General features: G+C 56.2%; 3 protein-coding genes across 6 annotated transcripts; 2 read left to right on the forward strand and 1 right to left on the reverse strand.

The window, feature by feature from the left end:
- Positions 1–3,210: 3,210 nt before the first annotated feature.
- Positions 3,211–7,914, forward strand: PLPPR2 (phospholipid phosphatase related 2; the record flags this gene model as incomplete). 4 transcript variants are annotated; one of them, XM_082835864.1, is made up of 8 exons in its annotated part: positions 3,211–3,276; positions 3,805–3,993; positions 4,120–4,255; positions 5,075–5,346; positions 6,235–6,411; positions 6,950–7,072; positions 7,393–7,444; positions 7,571–7,914. In XM_082835864.1, 8 exons carry the CDS (start codon positions 3,211–3,213, stop codon positions 7,912–7,914), a joined length of 1,359 nt encoding a protein of 452 aa, XP_082691990.1. The 4 variants fall into 4 exon arrangements, with proteins under 4 accessions (XP_082691990.1, XP_082691991.1, XP_082691992.1 ...); XM_082835865.1 differs by having other exon boundaries at positions 3,880–3,993; XM_082835866.1 differs by having other exon boundaries at positions 6,950–7,056; positions 7,571–7,603.
- A 6,446-nt stretch (positions 7,915–14,360) lies between these two features.
- On the forward strand, positions 14,361–15,923 carry SWSAP1 (SWIM-type zinc finger 7 associated protein 1; the record flags this gene model as incomplete). The annotated part of the gene is made up of 2 exons (XM_082835477.1): positions 14,361–14,609; positions 15,237–15,923. The coding sequence occupies 2 exons, from the start codon at positions 14,361–14,363 to the stop codon at positions 15,738–15,740; spliced, it is 753 nt and encodes a 250-aa protein (XP_082691603.1). The 3' UTR covers positions 15,741–15,923.
- Positions 15,924–17,198: 1,275 nt separating this feature from the next.
- Positions 17,199–21,979, reverse strand: EPOR (erythropoietin receptor; the record flags this gene model as incomplete). The annotated part of the gene is made up of 8 exons (XM_082836238.1): positions 17,199–17,810; positions 17,904–17,991; positions 19,285–19,372; positions 19,456–19,609; positions 20,090–20,247; positions 20,324–20,502; positions 20,878–21,013; positions 21,865–21,979. 8 exons carry the CDS (start codon positions 21,977–21,979, stop codon positions 17,199–17,201), a joined length of 1,530 nt encoding a protein of 509 aa, XP_082692364.1.
- Between the last annotated feature and the right edge of the window lie 2,697 nt (positions 21,980–24,676).

Consider the following 24,676-nt stretch of genomic DNA (forward strand, 5'->3'; position numbering starts at 1 on the left):
GACCCCCACAGTTTACTACCCAGTCTTGGGGAGGGTGTGGAGACCCCAGGGACTGTTCGGGATATGTGGGCCTAGGGTCAGGGGACAGTGTGAGGCTGGATTTAGTATATGACAAGGTCAGGGGTAAGTCTGTCTAGATACGAGTGTCCAGATAGGCCCTTGGCGATCTGGCCTGATGTCCCTACTGCCCAAACGGGGAAATTGAGGCCCCTGACCCTCATCTGCCCTGCGTTCCTCCTAATAAGATCAAGCAGCGACCACCAGAACCTGGAACGCACCTGAGTCCCTCTCCTCCCAGGACTCATCTCCGCCCCTGCCCCCACCATGGCCTCCCTGCCCCAGCTCTGAGCAGTCCAGAGTCCCCCGGGACCCCAAGATCCCCATCTCCCCCCAGGTCGGCTGTGCACCTGCTGCAGAACTCCTTTGATGGCCTCGCCATATCCTCAGGGCGCCACCCTAGGGCCCCGAGCCTCAGGGGTGAGGGGGGTTGAGCAGCACTCCAGGGTGTGTATGGGGAGATCATTCTCATCTCCGCCCAGGGTTTCGGCCCGGGGTCACGCTCTGACACCCCACCCTCCTCTTCCTCTCAGCACCCACCAGGGTCCTCCCTCCCAACCTCCAACCTTCATTCCCTCCCGAATCTATTCTAAAACGCCCTGACCCGAAGAGCAACAGAGGCCCCGCCCCGGATCACGCTAATGAGACTCCGCGAGGCCCCGCCTCACGGGTTATGCAAATAATGCTCCCGGAGGCCCCGCCCCTCTCCCCGCCGCGGAGTCTGCGCTGCGCGGCGCGGCGCGGCGCGGCGCGGCCCGGCCGGCCGACGGCGTCTCCATCTCTGCGTTCGCTCTCTGGCCGGCCGTCTGTCTGTCAGTCCCAACGCGCCGGGGCCGTCTAGGTGGATCCGGGGCTCAGGCGGCGGCAGTCTAGACCCGGTGAGGGGGAGGGCCTTGGGGAGCCCCCTGTACCCCTTCTCGCCTGCTTCCGACCCTCGGTCTGTCTGGCCAGGGTTCGGTTCCTGTGGGTCGGGTCCCCTGCGGGTCCAGCGCGGGGAGGGGGAGGGGAGGCTGCGAGCTGAGGCTTGGGGACCGGGCTGGGGGAGGGGAAGATGGGGAGGCGACCCTGGTGAGGCTGACGGTGATTGTGTGGTTGTCGTTATGTGTCAGTGTGTGGCTGTATGAGAGATCGTGCGGCTTCAGGGGTGTCTGTGTGGTGTCTCTGTGACTGTGTCTCCTGTGGCTGTCATTTGCGGCTGTCGCCGTGGGTATCACTGATGGTGAGTGTGTGGTGGCTGTGTTGTCGGGGTCGCCTTTGAGTGGCCGTGTGACTGCTGTCACAGTGATTGTGTGGCTGGCTCGGTGTCTGTACGGTTGTGTGCATGTGACTGTCATTGTGTGGCTGCTGTTGTGTGTTCCTTCTGATGGTGGTGGGGGGGGCCGTTATTGTGTTCCAGTGTGTGGCTGTGATCATGTGCCTTTCCTGTGTGGCTCTGTGTGCGGGTCTGTGCCGTGGTCCATGTCTGTGCCCTCGTGTGGCCATGTGGCTGCGGTTGTGGATGGCACAGGGCGCTCCTAGGACTGTCAGTGTGGATGAGAGACTGTTAATGTGTGTCATCCTGTGCCTTGTAATTGGGGGCGTGACGCTGTGACCAGTTCTGTGACCCCCCCACACACACACTGTGTGTGGTGACTCTCTTCTTTTGATGTGGCTCTTAAGTGTGTTGGCAGCCTCGAGTCTGTCCCTGACGGTGGTGGAGTGAGGGCTGGGTGTGAGGCTGTGAGGTGTGTGAAGGACCTCCTGTTGTGTTCCAGTGACCGTGTGTGTGGGGACATTTGTTTGACCTGTGTGGGTGTCTGTGCCAGGCCGTGTGCACACTGTGCTGTGTGTGTGTGTGCAGCTATGTGTGTAGTGGGTGTTGGGCACCTGTCTGAATGAGCGAGCCTGTCTTGTTCACCACAAGACTGGCACCCAGCACAGGGCCTGGAACCCTGCAGGCCCTTGATCCTTGTTGGTGGGATGAATGAGTGCTGTGCGATGGTGGGTGTGTGTGTGTGTGTGTGGTGTTTGGGATGGAAGCTCTGGCTGACTTGTGTACTCTGGGGGTGCCGGTGTGTGTTTGTGTCTCTAAGAAGGTGAGGGGGCCATGGCCAGGTGGGCATCTTGGGCATCTGGGCTCTCTGGTGACCCTCACCCCCACATGTCACATTGCAGGGCAAGCCACGTGGATGGGGCACTGGATCCAGAGTGCCTACCCTTACCTGCCTGGGCCTCAGTTTCCAAATCTGTGCAATGGGTGTGACCATCCCTGCCCTGCTGGCCGCCAGGAGTGGCTGTGAGTCTGTGGGCGTGGCAGCGGCCTGCAGGAAGTCATAGGGCCCTTTCACAGGTGAGGTTAGGCTGGGAGAATGGGTCAAGCAGGTGTGACTGCGTTGGCCTGTCAGTGCTGGGGACTGAGGTTAGACTGTGGGGAGGGGAGAGCACATTGAGGGGGAGATAGCCCTCTCTTGATACAGGAAGGCAGACGGGCTGGGAGGAGGGGGAAGGAGGGAGAGAGGGAGAGGCAGCTGGAAGAGAAGGAGGGCCTGGCCATCAGCCCGAACCAGTCAGGCACAGCCCATGGGGACAGGAGAGGGAGGCCCCTGAGGGCCATGGGGGAAGTGGTATAGGGTGAGGGGCTTGGTGGGGGTGGGTGACAGGGAACATGGGGTCTCCTGTAAAGCATGTGGGGAAAGAGTATGGGGTCTCCTAAAAACTAGTGGGGGTGAGGACCCTTCTTTGTGGGGGAGGGGTCCACATTAGCTGGAGAAGTCTCTGCTAAAGGCCAAGGGCATGGGTCCCACATGCTAAGGAGGCCAGGCCCTCCTAAAAGGTATGGGGTCAGAATCTCCTGTGTAGGCTGTTGGGGGAGAAGACCACTATACAATCTGTGGGGACCCCAGCAGAGGCTGAGCTGAGCAGGTTGTGTCAGGGGAGGCTGGTGCCTCCAGTGGGCAGGGGTAGGGGCAGGGGCAGGGCAAGACCTGCATATGCAGAGGCGTGGCCAGAAGGCTCAGGGGGCGGAGCCAGGGCTCCTTGGCTGTAGTCCGAGGGGCCAGGGATGGGGGCCAGGTTGTGGCCAGAAGACTCCACAAGCAGGTGACCTGAACCTCCCCTTAGGCCCCACCCTGGCAGTGCCACTCCCTCCCCTTCTCCACAGGCCCGGCCTTCACCATGGCGGGAGGGAGACCTCAGCTGAAGAGGAGTTTCTCCATCATTCCCTGCTTTGTCTTTGTGGAGGTGAGGCGCACAGTACCTCCCCTGCCCAGACCCTCAAGGGGGAGGAGGCACTTTCGGAAGTGGCAATCCGGGATTCAACCCAGCTCTGCCCATCATTACTGTGGGACTCTGGGCACCTCACTTACCCTCCCAAGCCTGTTTCCTCATCTGTCAAATGGGCATAATTACAGTCCCTCTCTCCTAGGACTGTTATGAAAGTAAAATGGATTAATTCATGGAAGAGGTTTAGTATGATGCCCTGCCCACAATGAGAGTTACACCTGTGGTAACTCTAGTATTTCTATCAGTAGTATTTTTTCTTTCCCTGTTGGTTTGTTCCTCTACTACCCACTATCTCTCTCTCTCTGAGCTCTGGCCCTGTCCTCTCTCCCTCTTCCCAGTCCCATCTCCTCTCTCCTCTTCATCTCTCTCTCTATCTCTCCCCCTTGTCTCTGTCTCCATCTCTGTGTCTCCATCTCCGTGGCCCAGCTCAGGCCTGACCCTCTCTGTTCTTACTCTGTCTCTCTCCCCACCCTGGCTGGGCGGCAGTCGGTGCTGCTGGGCATCGTGGTCCTGCTTGCTTACCGCCTGGAGTTCACGGACACCTTCCCCGTGCACACCCAGGGCTTCTTCTGCTATGACAGTACCTATGCCAAGCCCTACCCAGGGCCTGAGGCTGCCAGCAGAGCACCCCCGGCCCTCATCTACGCCCTGGTCACCGCTGGGCCCACCCTCACGGTGAGACTGGGGGTAACCTGGCTCAGACTGTGGGAAGGGCCTTCCAGGAGGCAGGAGGGCCAGGTGGAGATGGGTGGAGGGCTGGGCTTGAAGGCCAGGAAGACCATGCCTTGGTCTTGCCCACAGATCCTGCTTGGGGAGCTGGCACGTGCCTTTTTCCCTGCACCACCGTCAGCCATCCCAGTCACTGGGGAGAGAACCATCGTGTCCGGGGCCTGCTGCCGCTTCAGCCCCCCGCTGCGGAGGCTGGTCCGCTTCCTGGGTGAGTGACTCGGTCAGGGGTCAGCCATGCAAAAGGGCTATGGGCCAGGCTCAGGTATAATAAGAATTCGAGGGGGGGAAGGCCTAGAATTGCTATGATGGTGACTTCATGGGGAAAGAGGGATGTGGGCTGAGGTCAGTCATGGTGGAGGTTCTAGAGACATGGGTGGGGCCTAAGCCAACCTTGATGACAACTATAAGAGGAGGGCCCCAAATTGCCACAAGGAGAGTCTCAGGCAGAAAAAGCACAGGACAGACACCAGGGGGCCCTGGGGGCAGGGAGATGAGAACGCTGGCTGCACTTTGAATATGGTCCCAACCATAGTTGGTAGCCTTGGGGTAGGGCAGAGCTCATCCAAAATGGTGGTCCCTGTGGCAGAGGGCTGGAGATCCAGCCCTGGCTGAGTGGTGCTCCAGGAGAAAAGTGCTCAGCTCAGCAATAGCGAGTCCAGGGGCAGGTATAGGAGCCCCAGAAATGCCATCACGGTGGTCCTAGGAGGTCCCTGGCATGGGCCCAATCCTGATGTAGTGCTGTTGAGGGGTCCTAGTCCAGCTATAATGGATTCCAGAGGAGGGCCCACTCCTGGCATATTGGTAATCCCGGAGGGACAGAGGCCAGAGGCCCAGAATGCCTTGGTGGTCCCAAGGGAAGAGGAACATGGCCCAGCTATTATGGGGTGTGGTGTTAGGGGGAGTCCCAGCTGTGCTTTAATGTCAGTCACAGGAACAAGGAGACAGGGGCCTATGTGAGCCATAAGGGGGCTCACAGGAGGACGGCTGCTGGGCCCTGGCATGAACCCCCTTTCCTATCCCATCCCAGGGGTCTACTCTTTCGGCCTCTTCACCACGACCATCTTTGCCAACGCAGGGCAGGTGGTGACCGGCAACCCGACGCCGCACTTCCTGTCCGTGTGCCGCCCCAACTATACGGCCCTGGGCTGCCCGCCACCCTCACCGGACCGGCCAGGGCCCAACCGTTTCGTCACTGACCAGGGTGCCTGTGCTGGCAGCCCCAGCCTTGTGGCCGCTGCGCGCCGCGCTTTCCCCTGCAAGGACGCTGCCCTTTGCGCCTACGCCGTCGCCTACACAGCGGTGAGCCCCGAAACGGGGGCACGGCAGTAAGGGGGCGGCCAGCGGGCAGGAGACCGTCTGGGCTGTAGCCTCCAATCCCTCCCCGAGTGAGGCCACGCATCACTGTGACACCATCCCTAGGGCGGAGGCTCCCACTCCTCCCCTTGGACCCTGGCCACGCCCCCTTGGACCCTGGCCACGCCTCCTGACCCACTAAGGCCACACCCAAAGGAGGCTATTGGCTCAGCACCCTGAAGCCTGGCCAAGTCTCCGCCATGCTACAGGTCCTGGAGGTGACTCGGTAATGGGCTTTCAACTCCATCCCCTGGAGCCCTTGCCCTCCAGTTTGTCCTCGTCCTTTATTGGCCTGGCCACGCTCCTGACTCGACTTCACTGGAACTTCCTGACTCTGTCCCCTGTCTTTCCCTGGTCGCACCCTCTGTTGCTTTGACTCCTTTTTCTGGCATTGGGGACTGTGCTTCTAACCCTGTCAGTGGTCCCCAGGGGTTTGGGGACTCCACCTCCTGGAGCTCCTGGACCTGTCACTTGAGCCCTGACTCCACCCTCTGACTTTGTGGCCACACCCTAAGCCAGCAAGCATCCTTCCCCATCCCACCTAGACCTGGGGCCCAGGCCCCCCAGAGACCTGGGCCCCAGACCCTATCTACTGCTCTTTGGTGCTCAGGCCACACACACCCCCATCCCTGCAAAGGCCCACTGGGGGTCCATGACTCCATCCCCTGAACTCCTGTCCCCCGGGCTCTGTTCCCTGGAGCCCCTGGCTGGTGCCTCCAGTCCCATTGCGGCTTCTCAGGATTCTGGCCACACCCCCTATCCCTGAATGTAGTGTCCGCTTGGGTTTGGGAACTGCTGCTGCCATGTGTTCTCTGACCCATCCGGCTCCTGCAGATGTACGTGACGCTCGTGTTCCGCGTGAAGGGCTCCCGCCTGGTCAAACCCTCACTCTGCCTGGCCCTGCTGTGCCCCGCCTTCCTGGTGGGCGTGGTCCGCGTGGCTGAGTACCGCAACCACTGGTCTGACGTGCTGGCCGGCTTCCTGACAGGGGCGGCGATCGCCACCTTTCTGGTGAGCCCCCTTGCCATCCATCCCTGACTCAAGAGGCAGGACTGCATGATGGTGAAGGGTGTGGACTCTGTACCTTGGGCAAGTCCCTTAACCTTACCTAGCTTGGACATTCTCATCTGTGAACTGGGATAACGGGACTGGGACCAAGGTAAGGCGAGTGAGGCCCTCGCTTTGAGCACAAAATTTAAGGAGGAGCCAAAACACTCAGTAAACAAGATAAATAATATTGTAGTGAAACATTTTTAAAAATCAAAATGAATGCAAAAACCCATAATGTCCAAAATACCAAAGGTTTAAATAAGGACAGGATCAGATCCTCTTACACAACTCGGCCTTACCTGCCTCCCCGTGTGGAATAAGAAATAATAGTACCTATCTCTTAGTAAAGTGGAAAGAGCAGTGTTTGGCACATAGTAAGCACCATAAAAGTGTTAGCTGTTTTTGAAATCCTGGGCCTCAGTATCCTTATCTGAAAAATGGGGATGGTAATTTACTTTATTGGCCTCAGGCCTCAGCGTGCCCCCTCCCTCTGTCACAGGTCACCTGTGTCGTGCACAACTTCCAGAGCCGGCCACCCTCTGGCCGAAGGCTCTCCCCTTGGGAGGACCTGGGCCAAACCCCCACCATGGACAGCCGCCTCGAAAAGTTAAGTGTGGCCCAGGTAAGGGGGGCCGGGGGCTGCTCCCGGCTGGAGAGGGTGGTGGGTGGAGGAGGACAAAGGAGGCAGGAAGTCAGGCAGGCAGTGGGGGTCTCAGGGCCATGGAGAGGTAGAGGGATCACTCACCTCTGTGGACCTAGGTCCTGGGGGGACCGTCCCACAGGATGCAAGGGCGGGCCACCCCCTCCCTCCCAAGGGAACATGGTTAATCCTGAAAACTTGTTGTCTTTTCCATTGGGCTCTCTGCCCGATGAGCCCCTTGTGGCTCTGGCCAGTGGGGCCCAGGGGGCCGCTAGCCCCTTCCCTCTGCCTCTTTGTCTCAGGAACCCGAGGCCTGCAGGCCGCATTCGACACCGGCACGGCTCACCCCATCCAGTGAGTGTCGAGGGAGTGGGAGGATAAACGGGGGGACTTCCAGATGGCGATCACTGCCACAGAGGTCTCACCTGTGCTCTCATGACCCCTCCCAAGCTTTCTAACCTCCTGACTTCTGATCCCTAGAGCCGCAGAACTGCGCCCACCGTGGCCACCTGATCCCCAGCTGCGTGTCCTCCAGGGCTCCAGCCATGTGTTCATCACCCCGTGTGCCCCGCCCTCGATTGAGGTCTGAGCCAACACCCTTGCCTCTGCCCCTGCCCCTACCCGCACCAACCCCCAGCCAGGGCCCCTCGCCCTCCTCCCCTGGGCCTGGGGCGCCGGGCGGGGGTGGTGGCCGTGGCCGGAAGCTGCTGCTGCCCACACCCCTGCTGCGGGACCTGTACACCCTTAGTGGACTCTATCCCTCCCCCTTCCACCGGGACAACTTCAGCCCTTACCTGTTTGCCAGCCGTGACCACCTGCTGTGAGGCCCAACACCCACCCAGAATCTGCCCAGTCCCCATTTCTTCCCTGCCATGCGTGTGTGTGCGTGTGCTGTGTGAGTGCCAAAGCCCTTGTCCCCAAACCAGCCAGGCCCAGACATCAGAGCATGGCTGGAAGGACATCTAGGGGACCCCCTGCCTCTCTTGCCCTCTGGGGCATCTAAGTGGGCATAATTGGGAGATGGGTCCTTGCCTCCTAGGATTGCCCTTTTAAGGGCCAAAGCCTGACTCCACTGGCCATTGCCTAGCCAATGGGAGCCCCCCAGTTCTCAGAATTCTGGCCAAAAGGAGTTTACTCCAGCCAATAGGAGCCTCCCCATCATTTCTTAGAATCCTCAGGCAAGAGGGCAACTCTAGCCAGTGTTCAGCGTCTGAACAATGAACAGGAGTCCTTGGTTCTCAGAATTTCTAGGGTGGGTGGGTATGATTCCAGTCAATGGGGGACCGCCCATGTCTAAGCATGTGCAAAGGAGAGGAAGGAGATGGGGTCATCTTTTGTCATCGGGTCCTCTCTCCTCAGAATCAGAGAGTCCAACTGGAGGGTGGGGGGCAGGCTCCCCCGTGGCAGGGTCCTTGGGGTACCCCGTCCTCTCTCAGCCCCTCCCTCATATGCAGTCCCTCCTAACTCCCAAGTTATGCAGGGCTTGCCCCACTTCAGAGGCTTTGGGGTTCAGGGTGCTGCATCCTTCCTTGCCTGTGCCCAGGTCACCCCAAACTCTTCTGTTATTTATTAGGGCTGTGGGGAAGGAGTTTTTTTTTCTTAGAACCCCCCCTCGTTCTTCACACTGCCCCCCATGCCTCAGCCTCGTACAGATGTGCCGTCATAGGGGCACAGGTGGAGCAAAGACGGCTCCCCGCCCCAAGCAGCCAAAGGCAGTGGGCAGGGGAGACACTGCCCCCTTTTCCTGCCCCCTCCTCATCTTTAATAAAGACCTGTTTGTAACAGAAGTTTGGCCACCTGCCTTCCTCCCCCAGGTGGCAGGGTGTGGAGGACTTTAATTTTGGGTCTAGGTGTGAGTGTATTGTCACAGGGCGATTGTGGAGAGGCAGCATGGGGCTGTGGGGTCCGTGACTTGGCTTTAAATCCTGGCTCAGCATTTCCTGGCTGTGTGGCCTCAGGAAAGTTAATTAACCTCTCTGTGCCCTTGTTTCTTCATGTCAAATTCGAACAGCCCTACAAGCCACATGTAAAGCACACAAACACACGGTGAGGGGCCTCATAATGACTGCCTTCCCCAGGCAGCTGGCCTGTTTCTGACCACGGCCAGGGTGCAGAGGGCACAGGGAATCGGGTGAGGGGACCCTAAGGGTTCTAATAGAAGGGGATGCTGGAGGCTGTAGGAACCTCCAAGCTGAATCCCTGACTACATGGATTTGAGCAGGGGTTCTGATTATGAGGTTCTGCTGAGAACCAATCCCTGAGGACCCAGCAGAGACCAGGGAAGGTAGGAGGGACACGGAGCCACAGACCACCTCCCCCCCCTACACACACTGTGGCTCATAGGGACTTCAGACAGGCCATTCAGGGTACGGAGTCATCGAGAAACCAAGAAAGGGGAGTCTGCTTTCCTTTCTTTCTCGTTTATTCGTCCATCCATCCATTTATTCATTCAGCGAACACTATGGAGCACCCCCCACACCTGAGTGCCAGGTGCTGTTCAGTTAGGCACAGGGGCTGCAGCAGTGAGCAGAACAGACACAAAATCCTGCCCTCATGGAGCTCACTTCCTAACACCTGAGACAATAAACAAGATAAATAAGCTATACACAAAACCACAATTCCAAATTTCAAGAAGGTCTGGAAACCAAAATTTGTTTCTCATTTGTGGCAAAACCTGACCTGAACTGACATAGGTTATTATAGCTTTTCTTTATTTAACTTTATGAAACTATTCTTACGTCTTGCTGCAGATAAAGTGTTCGACTTAGAATGTTATCCCAGGTCCAACTAGGAGTGTTATTCAGTGCATAGTATTTGCACCGTAGTACCTTTCGAAAATCTGAAAAATTCTGAATTCTAAACTGTAGGATCAAGGATTTAGGTCAGGGATTGAGATCGCTGATATGTTAGAATGATAAGTGACAGAGAAAACTCAAGCTAGAGAAGACAATGGGACAACTCTGGGATGGGAACACAGCTTGCAATTTAAAGAGGGTGGTCAGGGAAGTTCTTTCTGAGGAGTTGGCACTGGAGATGAGGTGTGAAGGAGGGAGGGAAGGGAGCCATGCAAGTATCCACAGTGTGGAGCAAGGGGAGCGTTCCAGGCAGAGGGAACAGCAAGAATGAGGGCCCTGAAGTGGCAACGTGCCGGCTGTGTTCGGGGAACAGTGAGGACACCTGTGCGGTTGGAGCTGAGCAGGCGACAGGGAGACGGAGGGGGAGGAGGTGGTGGGGTGGATTGAGGGCTGCAGGGAATGAGTTGGACGCATGAGAGGGCTGCAGGCAGAGGAGGAACAGAATCATGGAGCCCCCTGCTTCACCGCCCAGAGCTTCTATTTCCGGGGCTTGCACCCCTGAGGCCCGGGGTCCCTCCAGACGCACAGCTGCCTCCATGCGGGCAGGAAAGAAGCAAAACTTCAGCACAATGGACAGCGCCCTACCGCAACCCGGTTGGCACTGTCCGTGGTCCTGATGTTAAGCGGAGGCCAAGAAAGGGTAAAGGCGGGGCTGCCAGACACAAAGAAGTGTCTGGGCCCGCTAGAGAGGTTGGAGACAGCAGCCCTGGCCTTGCACACACCCCCATCCCAGGGTGGATAATTTTAGGTAGAAAGTTCAGACTAAGGGACTTCCCTGGTGGTCCAGTGGGTAAGACTCCATGCTCCCAATGCAGGGAGGTCGGGTTCGATCCCTGGTCGGGGAATTAGATCCTGCATGCATGCCGCAACTAAGAAGTCCACATGCCACAACTAAAGATCCCACATGCCACAACGAAGATCCCGCGTGCTGCAACTAAGACCCAGTACAGCCTAAATAAATAAATAAATAAACATTTTAAAAAAAAAGAAAGAAAATCCAGACTAAGATCTGCTTGCTTATTCAAAAGGCTTCTTGAGGGCTTCCCTGGTGGTCCAGTGGTTAAGACTCCGTGCTTCCACTGCAGGGGGCGCGGGTTCAAGCCCTGGTCCGGGAAGATCCCACATGCCGCAGAGCAACTAAGCCCGTGTGCCACAACTACTGAGCCTGCGCTCTAGAGCCCGCGAGCCACAACTACTGAGCCCGTGTGCCACAACTACTGAAGCCTGCGCACCTAGAGCCCATGCTCTGCAACAAGAGAAGCCACCACAATGAGAAGCTGCGAAATGCAACAAAGAGTAGTCCCCGCTCGCCGCAACTAGAGAAAGCCCGTGTGCAGCAACGAAGACCCAATGCAGCCAAAAATAAATAAATAAAATAAATAAATTTATTTTTAAAAATCCTCTAATTTAAAAAAAAAAAGCCTTCTCAACATGCCCCAGTAAGTCTCACAGCCTCTCAAGCTCAACTCGATCAAAACTGAGCTCCGGGCTTCCCTGGTGGCTCACTGGTTAAGGATCCACCTGCCAGTGCAGGGGACATGTGTTCAAGCCCTGGTCCAGGAAGATTCCACATGCTGCGGAGCAACTAAGCCCGTTCACCACAACTACAGAGCCTGTACTCTAGAGCCCACGCACTGCAACTACTGACCCCACGTGCCTAGAGCCCATGCTACGCTACGAGAAGCCGCTGCAGTGAGAACCCTACTCACTGCAACAAAGAGTGGTTGCTGCTCGCCTAAGCTAGAGAAAGCCCGCGCACAGCAAAGAAGATCCAATGCAGCCAAAAATAAATAAATAAATTTATTTAAAAAACTGAGCTCTGACTTATAATGTAAGTTAGACCATGACCCTCTTGTGCTCAAACCCTCTGTTGGCTCTTCATGGCACTCTATGTAAAAACCAAAGTTCTCCCAGTGCCCCCAGGCCTTTGCACTTGAAGGTGCCTCCACCTGGAATGCTCTTCCCCTACATAGCTACACAGTTCCCTCTCTCAACTCCTTCAAGCCTTTCCTCAAGTATTACCTTCTCAGGGAGGCCTGCCCCTACCACCCTATTCAAAATTGCAAAAACCAAACAAACAATTGACCCTTCCCTTCCCTGTGCAAACTTTCTTTTCTTTTTTTGCACACACTTATCATCTGCCCATAGACTATTTAAACTCTTCATTATCTCCTCCCTCGCTAGGATGTCAGTTCCACCAGGACAGAGATTTTGTTGTCTGTTCACCGCTGAACACCTGTGCCTCCTAGGTCAGGGCCGGGCACAAAGTAGGTGCTCAAGAAGTGTTTGCCAAATGAATGAACTTGAGGATGCTGATAAACCAGGGAGGAACACAGACTGACCCTGAGCTCTCCACCTCCCTGTTCCCTCACCCTGCGGTCCTGCCTCCTCCAGGGAGCCCCTCTAAGGTAAGAGTCCTTCTGTCAGGACATGAAGGTGGGATCCTAAGAAGGGAGGGAAAGAAGTACCGTGTGCATGAGAGATACACCTAATGTCCGCATCTCTGACTATATACTCACTCAGCTACATTTAGGAGCACCTACTCTGTGCCAGGTACTGTTCTAGGAGCTGGGGACCCAGTAGTGAAAGAAAGAGGGACCCTTCCCTGGTGGAGCTGACATACTAGTGGGGAGAGAGGCAATAAAATAAATACATAAGGTTGGAAGTGATAAGTTATTTGAAGAGAAATACAGATGAATAAGCAATTAAAGAGTGAAGGGTGTGTGACTTTACACAAGTGGTCAGGGAAAGCCTAAGTAGGTGATATTTGAGCAGAGATCTGAATGGAATGAAAACAACTAGGGATAGATATCTGGGAGCTGAGTGCTCTAGGCAATGGAACAGCAAGTGCAAAGGACTTGAAATGGGGCTGTGTTGGGCATACTCCCATGTATATAACTGTGTGGAACTGTGTGATTCGGGTGTCACTACTGGGTGCTTGTGTATTTAGAGTGTTGCAAAGTAAGGTGAACCATGGGGCTGAGGTTGTGCATTTGACAGGGGAATGTAACAGCATGCCTCGTGTGTGTGTGTGTGGTGACAGTGGTATGGTTATATCAGAGTGTGTTTTTGTATGCGTGCAAGGGAAAGGGTGTGGGGGCATGAATGTGGGAAAGAGTGTGTATGGGATGCGTTGTGTCAGGATAGGACATGGCTGTGAGCATGTGAGTGATGGGGATTCTGGAAGTGAATATATATGCAGAGATGCCGTGTGTGTGTGTGTGTGTGTGTGTGTGTGTATGTGTGTGTGTGTGTGTGCGTGCGTGTCTATGTATTTGTAGAGGGATGTGGGGGTACGCGGCTTTGTGAGTGGGTGTATTGGGGGATGTTGTGGAGCTGTGTTCTGGCCCCAGAGGGAGAGAGAAAGCCCTGGAAATCTCAGTTCGGCCCTGCCCCTGGGTCTCCTGGCAACAGCACCACTTTGAAGTTACCAGGAGACAGAGTTGCCAGGGCAACAAGGGCGTGAGTGGCAGCTCTGGGGAGAAGTCTGGGTGAAGAGACCCAACCAGTGATCACTTGATTATTCACCTTGTTCCTCCTCTCCCAGTTTCTCATCAGTTCTACCTTCCTTTCTTCATTCATTCCTTTAACGAACCTGTATTGAGAATCTAAAATGCCCTAGGCACTGACTGGGCACTGGAGATACCGAAGTGAACGTGACAAACAAGGTCGTGCTGTGGCTCTCCCTGTCTCCCAGCCCCTTCATCTTTGCCTCTTCTCTCCTGGCCCATTTTTTATTCTATGGTCCTGCCTCCCATTGTACCCCAAGCAGGACTCCAGAAGCCCCCAGGCCAACGAGGAGGCCAGCTGAGACTCTTCTTCTTATAGACCCTCAAAGACAGCTGCTTTGCTGTCTGACGGATGTTTTGCACACAAATGTCCTCAAGCCTGCAGCCCCCGCCCCCATTTGTGCAAGTACTCAGGTACAGAGAGAGATACAAGCACATAGCTCCTCCATCTCTCCCCTGCTTCATTGTCACTGGGTAACATCAGCAGAAACACACACATACGCATCACAATATTCCTCTGAGATACCATGTGCTCCATTTTACAGGTGAGCAAACTGAGGCTAGGAGACTTTAAGTAATGTGTCAGTGGTTAGGGCCTACTCCCTCCAACTCTCAACCCTTGTATTGTCTGATTAGCTTATTAGCTCAGAATAATAGTATTCATGCTGCTTCCGCCAGCGGACTCACCCAGGGAAGGGCCTTATCTCCCTCAAAGGCCTCCATTCCTTCCTCAGACTAGGTTATTTGCCCCTTCACCGGGGGAGGAGCTAGGAAACGTCGATCTAGCTTTGATGAACAGATCACTGGACCAATGGAGAAGCTAACTGCACTGTAACCAATGCGACCCCGTCCTGGGCGGGATCAAGGACAGGAACGGGCCGCCGATTGGACAGAGGTACGCTGCGAATGGCGGAGACGCTGAGGCGGGTGCTAAACTCGGGCGGCGAGGCTGGCTCCGGGGAGGATAACACAGCTGAGGCCGAACCGCCTTTGCTGCTGCTGGGCGGTCACGGCTCTGGAAAGACAGCGCTGCTATTCGCGGCGGCCCTGGAGGCGGCTGGGGAAGGCCGAGGCCCTGTCCTCTTCCTGACTCGGAGGCCTCTGCAAAGCCTGCCTCGCCGGATTGGAGCTGCGCTCGAACCCTTGCGGTTACAGGTGGGGCGGAGCGGGACCAGAGGTGGACCAGCCAGTAGCGAGGCGGATGGACGATTGAGTGACAGGCAGAGACAGGCCAATGGCGGAGACGAAGGGAGGGCAAGCCTGAGCAGGCATTATGGGACGGAGTCTGGAACGAGTTGGGGGTGGGACTACGCGAAGCTTTGTTAAGATTGAGTGAGAAACCATCCAATGAGGGGGCGGAATTAGCAAAGGGTGGCGCCCAAAGACGGGAGTCCGGGGCGAGTAGGGGGCGGGGCTAAACATGGTCGGGTCTGGAAAGAGTTTCTGGGCCGCTGGAGTCAATGCTGGGGTCGGACGTTATGGTCAGGTTTTCCGTGGAAAGATTGCCCTAGAGATTTGACAAAACGATATACCTTGTTCTTAACTAATACCGGGAAGTGATGAGTGCAGAATTAGAAAAACAAAAAATAAAACGGGGTGGGGGGGCGGGCGAGGCGAACAGAAGAATATTCGACCACTCTGAGCTAGCTGCTTCACTCTGGAACCAGCAGTCTGGGGAGTGAGAACCATGTCCAGGAAAGTATGCAAGGAAGCAGGGCTGCTATAGCTGAGAGCCTGGCTTCCTGTGATGAATCTGGCCGTTTCCTTTTTTCCTCTCTCTAGAAGATCCGCTTCCAGTACCCACCCTCAACCCGTGAGCTCCTCCGGCTCCTGTGCTCTGCCCATGAGACGCGGGGGCCAGCCCCTTCCCTCCTGCTGCTCGATGGCCTGGAGGAGTACCTAACGGAAGACCCCGGGTCCCAGGAAGCCGCCTACCTGGCCGCCCTGCTTCTGGACACAGCTGCCCACTTCAGCCACCGGGTTGGGTCTGGCCGGGGCTGTGGGCTCATTGTGGCCCTCCAGACCCAGGAGGAGGGAGACAGTGCGACTGCCCCGCAGTTGGCACTGCTTCAGAGGTATTTCCCTGCCCAGTGCTGGCTGCAGCCCGATGCACCAAGCCCAGGACAGCACTGCCTCCGAGCCTGCCTGGAGCCAGGTGGGCTGGGTGCCAGGGCAGAGTGGCGGGTGACTTTCCGACAAGATGGAGAGATGACAGTCACCCCGTGGCCCACGCAGGCTGGTGACACCAGCTTGCACAAGGGTTCAAGCTCTGAAGGCCAACCTTGAGGTTTGGAGTGTGACAACCTCTCTATGCTTCAGTTTCCATGGCTGGAATACCTACCTCAGGGACAGATGCAAATTCAGAGACCTAAAGATTATAAAGTGCTTTTTCTCTCATAAATATAGCATTATCCTGTACATATTGTCAACATATTGTTTAACTTTGCTGTTTTGAACTTTGTAAAGAGTTTCATGATAAATGTAATCTGAGACTTCCTTCTTCTCCCGCTCAACATTGTTACTAAGATTCGGTCGTGGGACTTCCCTGGCGGTCCAGTGGTTAAAACTCCATGCTTCCAGTGCATGGGACACGGGTTTGATCCCTGGTCTGGGAACTAAGATCCCACATGCCATGCAGCACAGCCAAAATACAGAAAACATTCAGCCACATTTTTTCATTCATTCCTTTTTCCATACTTTGTATAATTCCTTGGGTGACTATACCCCAATTTACTCATCAGATTGACTTATTTACTGCTATTAACACTCTTGTACACATATCCTGGTTCATGTGTGTGAGGGTTTTTAGGGTACATACCTAGAAGTGGCATTGCTGGAGTAGAAGGTATGCATACGTTCAGCTTTCCTAGGTTATGTCAAACTATTTAAAAGCGGTTAAACCAGAACTCCCATTGAGCCACTTGATGACATTTGGTGTCATCAGAGTGCTGTCTTAGGACAGGGCCTGATTCAGAATAAAGCCCTAGGAATGAATGTCATTGGTATTATTATTAGTGGCAGAGACTAGCTAGCAGCTCATTAAACAGCTTTTCTCTCTTGGGTGCACAGCTAAACTACATTTCCCAGCTGTCCATGGTTCTCGCTAGGGTCACATGACCATTTCTGACCGGTAGAATTTGTGAAGAAGAGATGGCGCCCACCTCTAGGCTAGGTCCCTAAAGGCCACAGAATCTTCTGCTGTCTCTCTCGTGTTGGCTGGCAGGATGCAGAGGATCCATCTAAAGACCCCAGGGTAGCCCTGGGGGATATTAAAGTTACAGTCTGGGCTTCTGACTCATCCCAGGGATAGCTGCCCACCTGTTTGAATTGAGAAATGAGAGAGAAAATATTTAATGTGTTCAGCCACTCAGTTTCAGGGCAGCTTTGTTAGGGCAGCTAGCATAACACACTAACTGATTCATTTTATTATTATTATTCAGATTGCCAGGGCAGAATTTCAGACTGAACTCAAGGCCTTTTCCTGCTTCTCCTATGGCCTGGGCCCAGGGAAAAGATGGGGCTTAGAGGTATTTATAGAAGCCGTGACAGAAAACTTATATATATTTATATATCTACACAAAAGACTGTACATTTAAAAATACTGCAAGGTTGTGACTTTCTGACCAGGATGAATTGAGCAGAAAGCCAAGGTCAGCAGGCCTCACTGACCCTGCCGGATAAATCTTGGGCCTGGAGTAGCACTTGAGGTCATTCTGGGTCCCTGTGCATCTGAGGGCTGGAGTCCTAGGAGCAGGCCACGTAGCTCGGGGGTGAAGGCTCGGGGGCTGGGATGAGGCTGTTCTCATAAGGGTTGGAATAGGGGCCATTGGATGAGCCCCTCTGGGCTTCCTGGGAACCCCCAGAGCTGTAGTCAGTTGAGATGCCAGAGTCAGACACCACGAGGTAGAGGTACTTCAGGTGGGGTGGGGTAGGGGGCAATTCGGGGGGAAGTGCCCTCGGGCGCAAGAGCTGGGAGCTGGGATCCAGGATGGTGTACTCAAAGCTGGCAGCCGAGGCCCCCTCTGGCACAGGCTTCAGGGCCAAAGCGGATGAGCAGGAGAAGGCTTCCGAGGCTTCATCCATGGCTGCTACGTCCAAATCGCCACCAGGCTGTGGGAGGTCCTCGCTGGGTGGGCTCCGGGGCAGCAAGCACTTGTCCAGCACCAGGTAGCTGTCTTGGGCATGCTCGCTGCCCACCGGCTCCAACAGGGGCCCCTCATCATCTGCCCCTGGCTCCACTGCCTGTGTCGCCCCCCAGCAGCGCTCAGAGAGGACCTCCAGGGGGGCAGGTGGGTCCTCTGTGAAGGGGGTGCAGGGGCTCCACCACAGACAGCCATCAGTTTGGTACAGCCACAGCTGGGGAGACAGCAGCAGCCTGCTCAGAGACCGGGGATTCGGCCACAGGAGCAGGGAAACCCCAGGCCCTGAGGGGACAACCAGGCCACCTACCTGGAAGTTACCCTTGTGGGTGGTGAAGAGGCCCTCAAACTCGCTCTCGGGGCTTGGGATGCCAGGCCATATCTTCTGCTTCAGAGTCCTAGTGAAGCCAAAAGAAACGAATACCTGGGCATGTGTCACTGACCAGTCACCAGCACCCCCTCAGCACCAGTCACAGGGCAAAGGTACTCCTAGACCCTTGTGATCATGCTGAAGGCATAGGAGTGTGTGGGGCTGAGGAACAGGGGCTCGGCCAAAGCATCTGCCAGGCTCTACAGAAGGGCAACTGGAACAAAGTTTTGAAGGATGCATAGGAGTTCAATATGCTCCATCTAAAACCCACCCAGTCTTGTCTGAAGGTCCATTGTTACTTCCCTCCTCACTCCTTTCCATAGTTCCTCAATGCATTCAGAATAAAGTCCCGATTCCTCCCCACAGCCCTGCAGAAGACCCTGCCTGGTCTGACCTCTGGCACCTCCTTCATCTCATCATCCACCACTTACCCCCTTACACACTCTTCTCTAACCATACAGCTCTTCTTGCAGCTGCTTCAATGTTCCAAGCTCATTCCCACCACAGGGCCTTTGCACTTGCTGGTTTTTCTCCCTGCTTTTCATGCGGCTGCCTCCTACCAGACTTCAGGTTTCTGCTCTGATGTCACCTCCCAGAGGCCTTCCCTGACTATCCTGTCATGGCCCCATCCCCATTAATTTCTGTGATATCACTCATCACAGTTTATAATCAAATATATGTTGATTCCCTTATTTGCTGTGTGACTCAGCTATGAGATCCACAAGGTCAGTGATACGTCTGGTTTGTTCTACACTTTCTCCCCAGTGCCTAGCACACAGTTGGCATTCAGTATGTATTTTCCAACCAAGTAAATGAACAGGGCCTTTAAAGACAACGAGGAGATTGCTTGGCAGACATGGCAAGAAGGACGTTCCTGGCAGAAGGAACAGTATGTGCCAAGCCTTGGGGGTGTGAAAACACATGGTTTGTACTTGGAATTACAAAAACCTCAGGATGGCTGGTCATATCGTAAAGCATCTGAGGAGCTTGACAACAGGGGTGGGAGGCACTTGGGGTTAAATCGTTTCAGTAAGCCCATCTGGTTGATTTTACAGAAGTTGATGAAATTGGGAAAAAGTACAAAGGAATCCAACAAGGGGCAGCCACTGAGGTAGGAGGAAAACCAGGTGAAAGTATGCCCAAGAGCAGAGAATTTTAAGTAAGAGTCTGCGTCTGACCTGGCTTGCACCCAGTCCTGCCACTGACTCCTCATTGTGTGACCCTGGGCAAGTGCCTGCCCCTCTTTGAGCCTAGGTTCCCACAGGGAAAGGAGAACGTTGGTGGGGAGGAATCTGAGTCAGGTGCCGAGTGGGGCGCTCACCGGCGGTGGGAGAGCAGGGTTAGCACGGCCAGCAGCAGCAGAATGAGCACGAGGACGAGGGAGAGCGTCAGGATGAGGGGGTCCAAGTCTGGGGAGCAGGGAGGAGGTCAGGGCGGTGAGCTTGCCCCATGCTCCGCCCAGCCCCTTCTACACCCCTGCCTGGGGCCTCACCACTAGCCGTCAGCAGCGACACAGGCTCGGACCAGGCGCTCCAGAAGCCACCGAAGCTCGGCTCGGCCATACGCGCGCGTACCTTGAAGGTGTAGCGCGTTCCGCCCCGCAGGTTGCTCAGCACGCACTCAGTGCGGCCGTCGAGGATCTCCACCTGGAGGCGGGGCCCAGGTGAGAGGTATCGCCAATAGGGGCGGTGCGGGCAAAGGAGGGCATGTGAGGGTGGGCCCTGAGGGACCGAGCCAATCAGAGAAAGGAAGAACTGAGCCCAAGCATGGGGAGGCGGGCAATGAAAGCAGGAGGCGGGGCCCAGGAAGGGTCGGGGCCAATCAAGGTGGGGCCCCAGGTAGAAGAGGGCGGGCTCGGGCTATTTAACTGCGGGGCCAGAGCACCGGGGGGGGCGGGCCCTGAAGAAGTCTAGGGTTTGGGACAAGGGTTTAGTGGGATTGAGTCCAGGTGGGCTGGGGAAAGGGGACATCGGGAAAGGGGACAAGTCGGTGGACGTGGAGCTGTCTTGGGCGGGAGGTGGAGGGGCGAGGCCATGGGGGCGGGGCCGTGGTGACCGTCTGGGTGGGACCTAGAGGGCCTGTCGACTCTGGAGCCCTTGGGGCTAGGCCGTAGGAGCGAGCCTCACCCTCTGCGCGCCACCAGCGGCGTTCTCTGCCGAGATGTTCATCTCATAGCGAATGAGGCTTGCCATGGGTGCCCCAGGCGGTGGGAGCCAGCGCAGTACCACATGGCCGCCCTCGTCTGCCCGCCGCGCCAGCAGCCCAGCGGGAGGGTCTAGGAGCACTGTGGAGAGGGGTTGCTCAGGTGGGCGGAGACTGGGACTTCCTCCCGACCACTCTCCCGTTCCCAGCGCTCTTACCCACTTCGTTGATGTGGATGATACGGCGGTAGCGTGAGGAGCCCGAGGAGGCCACAGTGACGCGCAGCTCTAGGGGCACGAAGCTCGACGTGTCGGCTGTAGGCAGCGAGCACCAGAAACGCACCAAGCCGCGGGTGGGGGGCGCCTGATGCAGGCGGCACGGCTTCCACGGCTCACCCCTGTTCGCCCAGGAACCAGCGAGGGTAGGGAGCAAGTTGGGAGGCATTGCCGGGACCGAGGGTGTGTTCTGGACACTACCACCAGGGGGCGTCCCAGCCCCGACGTACGCGACGCCTTAGTCCTGCTTTGGAGCGGTGTTGTCCCAGCCCTGAAGTTTGGGGTCGCACTCCAGCAGTGATCACGGGAGTGTTCCAGCCCCGACCACTAGGCAGCGTGTCGGCCCTGACCCCGTGGGCTTCCCAGTAGTGACTACCAGCGGAGGTGCCATCCGGCCCCTGGCACCAGAAGTCCCAAGGTGCGAGCTCCGGGGAGCGCTGCTCGGCCCGCCCGCCCCCTCCACCTGTGGGGCGCTCCACTTGCCCCGTCGGACTCACTCGAGCTGGTAGGAGAAGCTGTAGTTGTCCGGGCCGACCCCGGCGCTTGCCGCTTCCTCCCAGAAACACACCAAATCCTCCAACCTCTCGGTGAAGCACAGAAACTCTTCAGGCTCGCGGGCTGTCAGCAGGGCCGCTGGGGATGGGGGCCAGGGGAGGGGGTCAGGAGACCCGAGCCCCGTCCTCGGGCCACAGCATCCTCCCCTCCCTCCTGCCGCCTGTGCGGACCGATAAGAAAAATGCCCCGCCCCTCTGTCTACCCCAGCGGGGCCCTTCGAGGGGTCTGCAGAAGTGCTGCCCCCCGAACTCCCATGCGTAGGTTGAATGTCTTATTGTCTCCCCACACACGCCCGCCCACCCCGCGACCGGCTGAGCTGAGCGCAGCGTTCAAGGCCTCCGCCTCCCGCTGCAGGCCCCGCCCCAGCCCAGGACGTGCGTGAGGGTGAGTGTGTGTGCAGGAGGCGGGGTCCCCTATCAGCCCCGGCAGGCTCCCGGCTGCCCGATAGCGCCAACCGTGCCCCCCGCCCCCGCTCCCTCAACCCCGCGGACCCAGGGATATGGCGCCCGCATGCAAACAGTGTTTACAGACGCCTGCGGCCCGGCCCCTCTGACTCGGACCCTGGTTTTAGCCTCCCTCCCCCACTGGAGGGTCGGCTAGGTCCCCTCCCCTTGGGGACCCTAGACTACAGGGCCTAGAACCAGCACCACCCCTGCCCCATTTAGTGTTTAGCATGTGTCAGACTCCTTGAGAAGATAAAACAGGACTCTTACGCCCCTCTCTAGCTTCTCCCGCAGACGCAGTCTGGGGATACAGACCCGCAGTATGCCATATCAGGTCCCAGTCTAGGGTTCAGACACCAGCTGGGGCTCCAGGACACAGACGGGTTCAGAACCTGGCATAGCCCCCAGGACCCAGGCTGGAAGTTCAGGCCCCAGCATTGCCCTCCAGGACCTAGTGCGGGGGTCCACACTCAGCTCCACCCTTACCTTTCCTTTCAAACTTGGGATCCGGTGGGTTGGGTGGGGGAGCCCAGGTTGCCCCAGCGAGTAGGAGACAGAGGAAGCCAACTCCAGGCCAGAGGGGTGCCCCGAGATGATACATGATGCAGCCCCTGCCACGGGAGGCCCAGGGCTCCTGCCCCCCCTTCCTCCGCCCCAGGCACAGTCCACAGCTGGGTCAGCAGCTGCCTCCGCCGGACACAGCTGACCAGGCCTTCCCGGCCAGGCGCCTCCAAGTGGCAGCTCCCCCGAGGGGGCGGGACCAGCAGGCAGCCTGGGCTGAGATAAGAGGGAGGCAGCCGCCCTGCCAGGGCCTGGCTAGAGAGGGCAGAGGCCCTCCAGGGCCTGGGGGCCCCTTGGGGGATGGGGTGGGGGGCTGGCGGGAGCAGCTCTGGTTTCTGCGTAGGACCCACTTTCTTGCTGTGTGACCCTGAACAGGTGACTTACCTTATCTGAGCTTCAACCTTTTCATCTGTAAAATCCGACTTGGCACATAGCAAACATTCCAAAAACGTAAGCTACTGATAGTATCGTGCTAATCAACATCTCTTCCCAGTCTGGGTAGGAAAATAATCATCGTAATAGTGAGTAGCGGTTGACTGTTTGCACAGCGTTGGGCAGTGCTGCCGGACAGTATGTGCGAAAGAGCCTGCATTTGTAAGATTACATATATTCTGGAGTGTGAGGTTTCATGTGTGATTTTTTTGCTTTTTTTTTTCTGCTTACATTTCAATACTATTGGGATTTTATTTTACAAGGAGTGTGCAGTTCTTTTAATAATCTGGAAAGCATAGAACAAACTATAAAAGCTTTTCACCTGGGCTGAGCTTTAACTGGGGTAAACACCCTCCCCACAGAGGTACATGCCTGGGGAAGGCGGAGGGGGTGGTGCTGATACCTACCTCATTGCGGCAGCCTGCCCCAGATTAGCCAGAGAGCTCCCTGGTGGCGCAGTGGTTAAGAATCCGCCTGCCAGTGCAGGAAACACAGGTTCGAGCCCTGGTCTGGGAAGATCCCATATGCCGCGGAGCAACTAAGCCCGTGCGCCACAACTACTGAACCTGCGCTCTAAAGCCCGCGACCACAGCTACTGAGCCCGTGTGCCACAACTACCGAAGCTCACGCGCCTAGAGCCCGTGCTCCACAACAAGAGAAGCCACTGCAATGAGAAGCCTGCCCACTGCAACAAAGAGTAGCCCCCGCTTGCCTTAACTAGAGAAAGCCCGCTCCCAGCAACGAAGACCCATAAATAAATAAATTTATTAATTAAAAAAAAGAGAGGGCTTCCCTGGTGGCGCAGTGGTTGAGAGTCCGCCTGCCGATGCAGGCGACACGGGTTCGTGCCCCGGTCCGGGAAGATCCCACATGCCGCGGAGCGGCTGGGCCCGTGAGCCATGGCCACTGAGCCTGCGCGTCCGGAACCTGTGCTCCGCAACGGGAGAGGCCACAACAGTGAGAGGCCGCGTATCGCAAAAAAAAAAAAAAAAAAAAAAAAAGAGAGAGAGAGAGAGAGAGAGAGAGAGAGAGAGAGAGTGTGTGTGTGTGCTCCATTCCCTGGAGCACAGTGATTGGTTCAGGGAGGGCATGTGACCGAAAGGGATCCAGTGAGCTTCCATCATGGGACTTTTCCTGGAGTTAGTGGGAAATGGGGTGCCGCTTTCTGTTGGATGATGAGGTGAGCAGATGACTAGCCAGAGACATCTTTGCCATTAGGAGGGAAAAAATTGCCTGATAATGAAGCTAATGTGGGCTTCTGAACTGTTACCTCCACCCGTAGACTCTTCCTCTAACTAGACATGGGGCTCACTCCTTCACTTTACTCAGGCCTCTGCCTAAATGTCACCTCCTCAATGAAGCCCTCCTTGCTCACCGTATTTAAAATAGCAACCCTCGGGCTTCCCTGGTGGTGCAGTGCATAAGAATCTGCCTGCCAAGGCAGGGGACACGGGTTCGATTCCTGGTCGGGGAAGATGCCGCATGCCGCGGAGCAACTAAGCCCGTGCGCCACAACTACTGAGCCTGCGCTCTAGAGCCCGCGAGGCACGACTACTGAGCCCACGTGCCACAACTACTGAAGCCCATGCACCTAGAGCCCGTGCTCTGCAACAAGAGAAGCCACTGCAATGCGAAGCCTGCACACCGCAATGAAGAGTAGACCCCGCTCACCGCAAGTAAAGAAAGCCCGCATGCAGCAACAAAGACCCAACACAGCCAAAAGTAAAAACAAACAAACAAACAAATAAATAAATAAAATAGCAACCCTCTAGCCCCACACTCCCCATCAGCCCTTAAACGTCTTAGTAGTAGTAGCAGTAGTAGCAGCATTTTGCATTCCCTGTACTTATTATATCTAATACGTATTTGATGCTTTGTTATTGATTCACCACCTTTACTAGTCCGTTTTGTTCATTTCTGCATCCCAGTACCTAGAACAGGGCCTGCCATACAGTAGGAGGTCAAGAAATATTTGTGGAGTAAAAGATTAGTGAAAAACCAAGCTGAGAGATGTAGAGAAACAGTTGACTTTGTGTTAGCCACTGGATAGAGCTGTTCCTGAGTACTTCTGCACTTTTTAAAAAAATAAATTTATTTATGTATTTTTGGCTGTGTTGGGTCTTGTTGATGCACGCAGGCTCTCTCCTTGCGGCGAGTGGGGGCTACTCTTCGTTGCGGTGTGTGGGCTTCTCATTGTGGTGGCTTCTCTAGTTGCGGAGCACTGGGCTCTAGGCGCGCAGGCTTCAGTAGCTGTGCCATTTGGGCTCAGTAGTTATGGCTTGGGGGCTTAGTTGCTCCGCGGCAC

This window comes from Leucopleurus acutus (assembly GCF_964270905.1).
Source record: "Leucopleurus acutus genome assembly, chromosome: 3".
Classification (NCBI taxonomy): domain Eukaryota; kingdom Metazoa; phylum Chordata; class Mammalia; order Artiodactyla; family Delphinidae; genus Leucopleurus; species Leucopleurus acutus.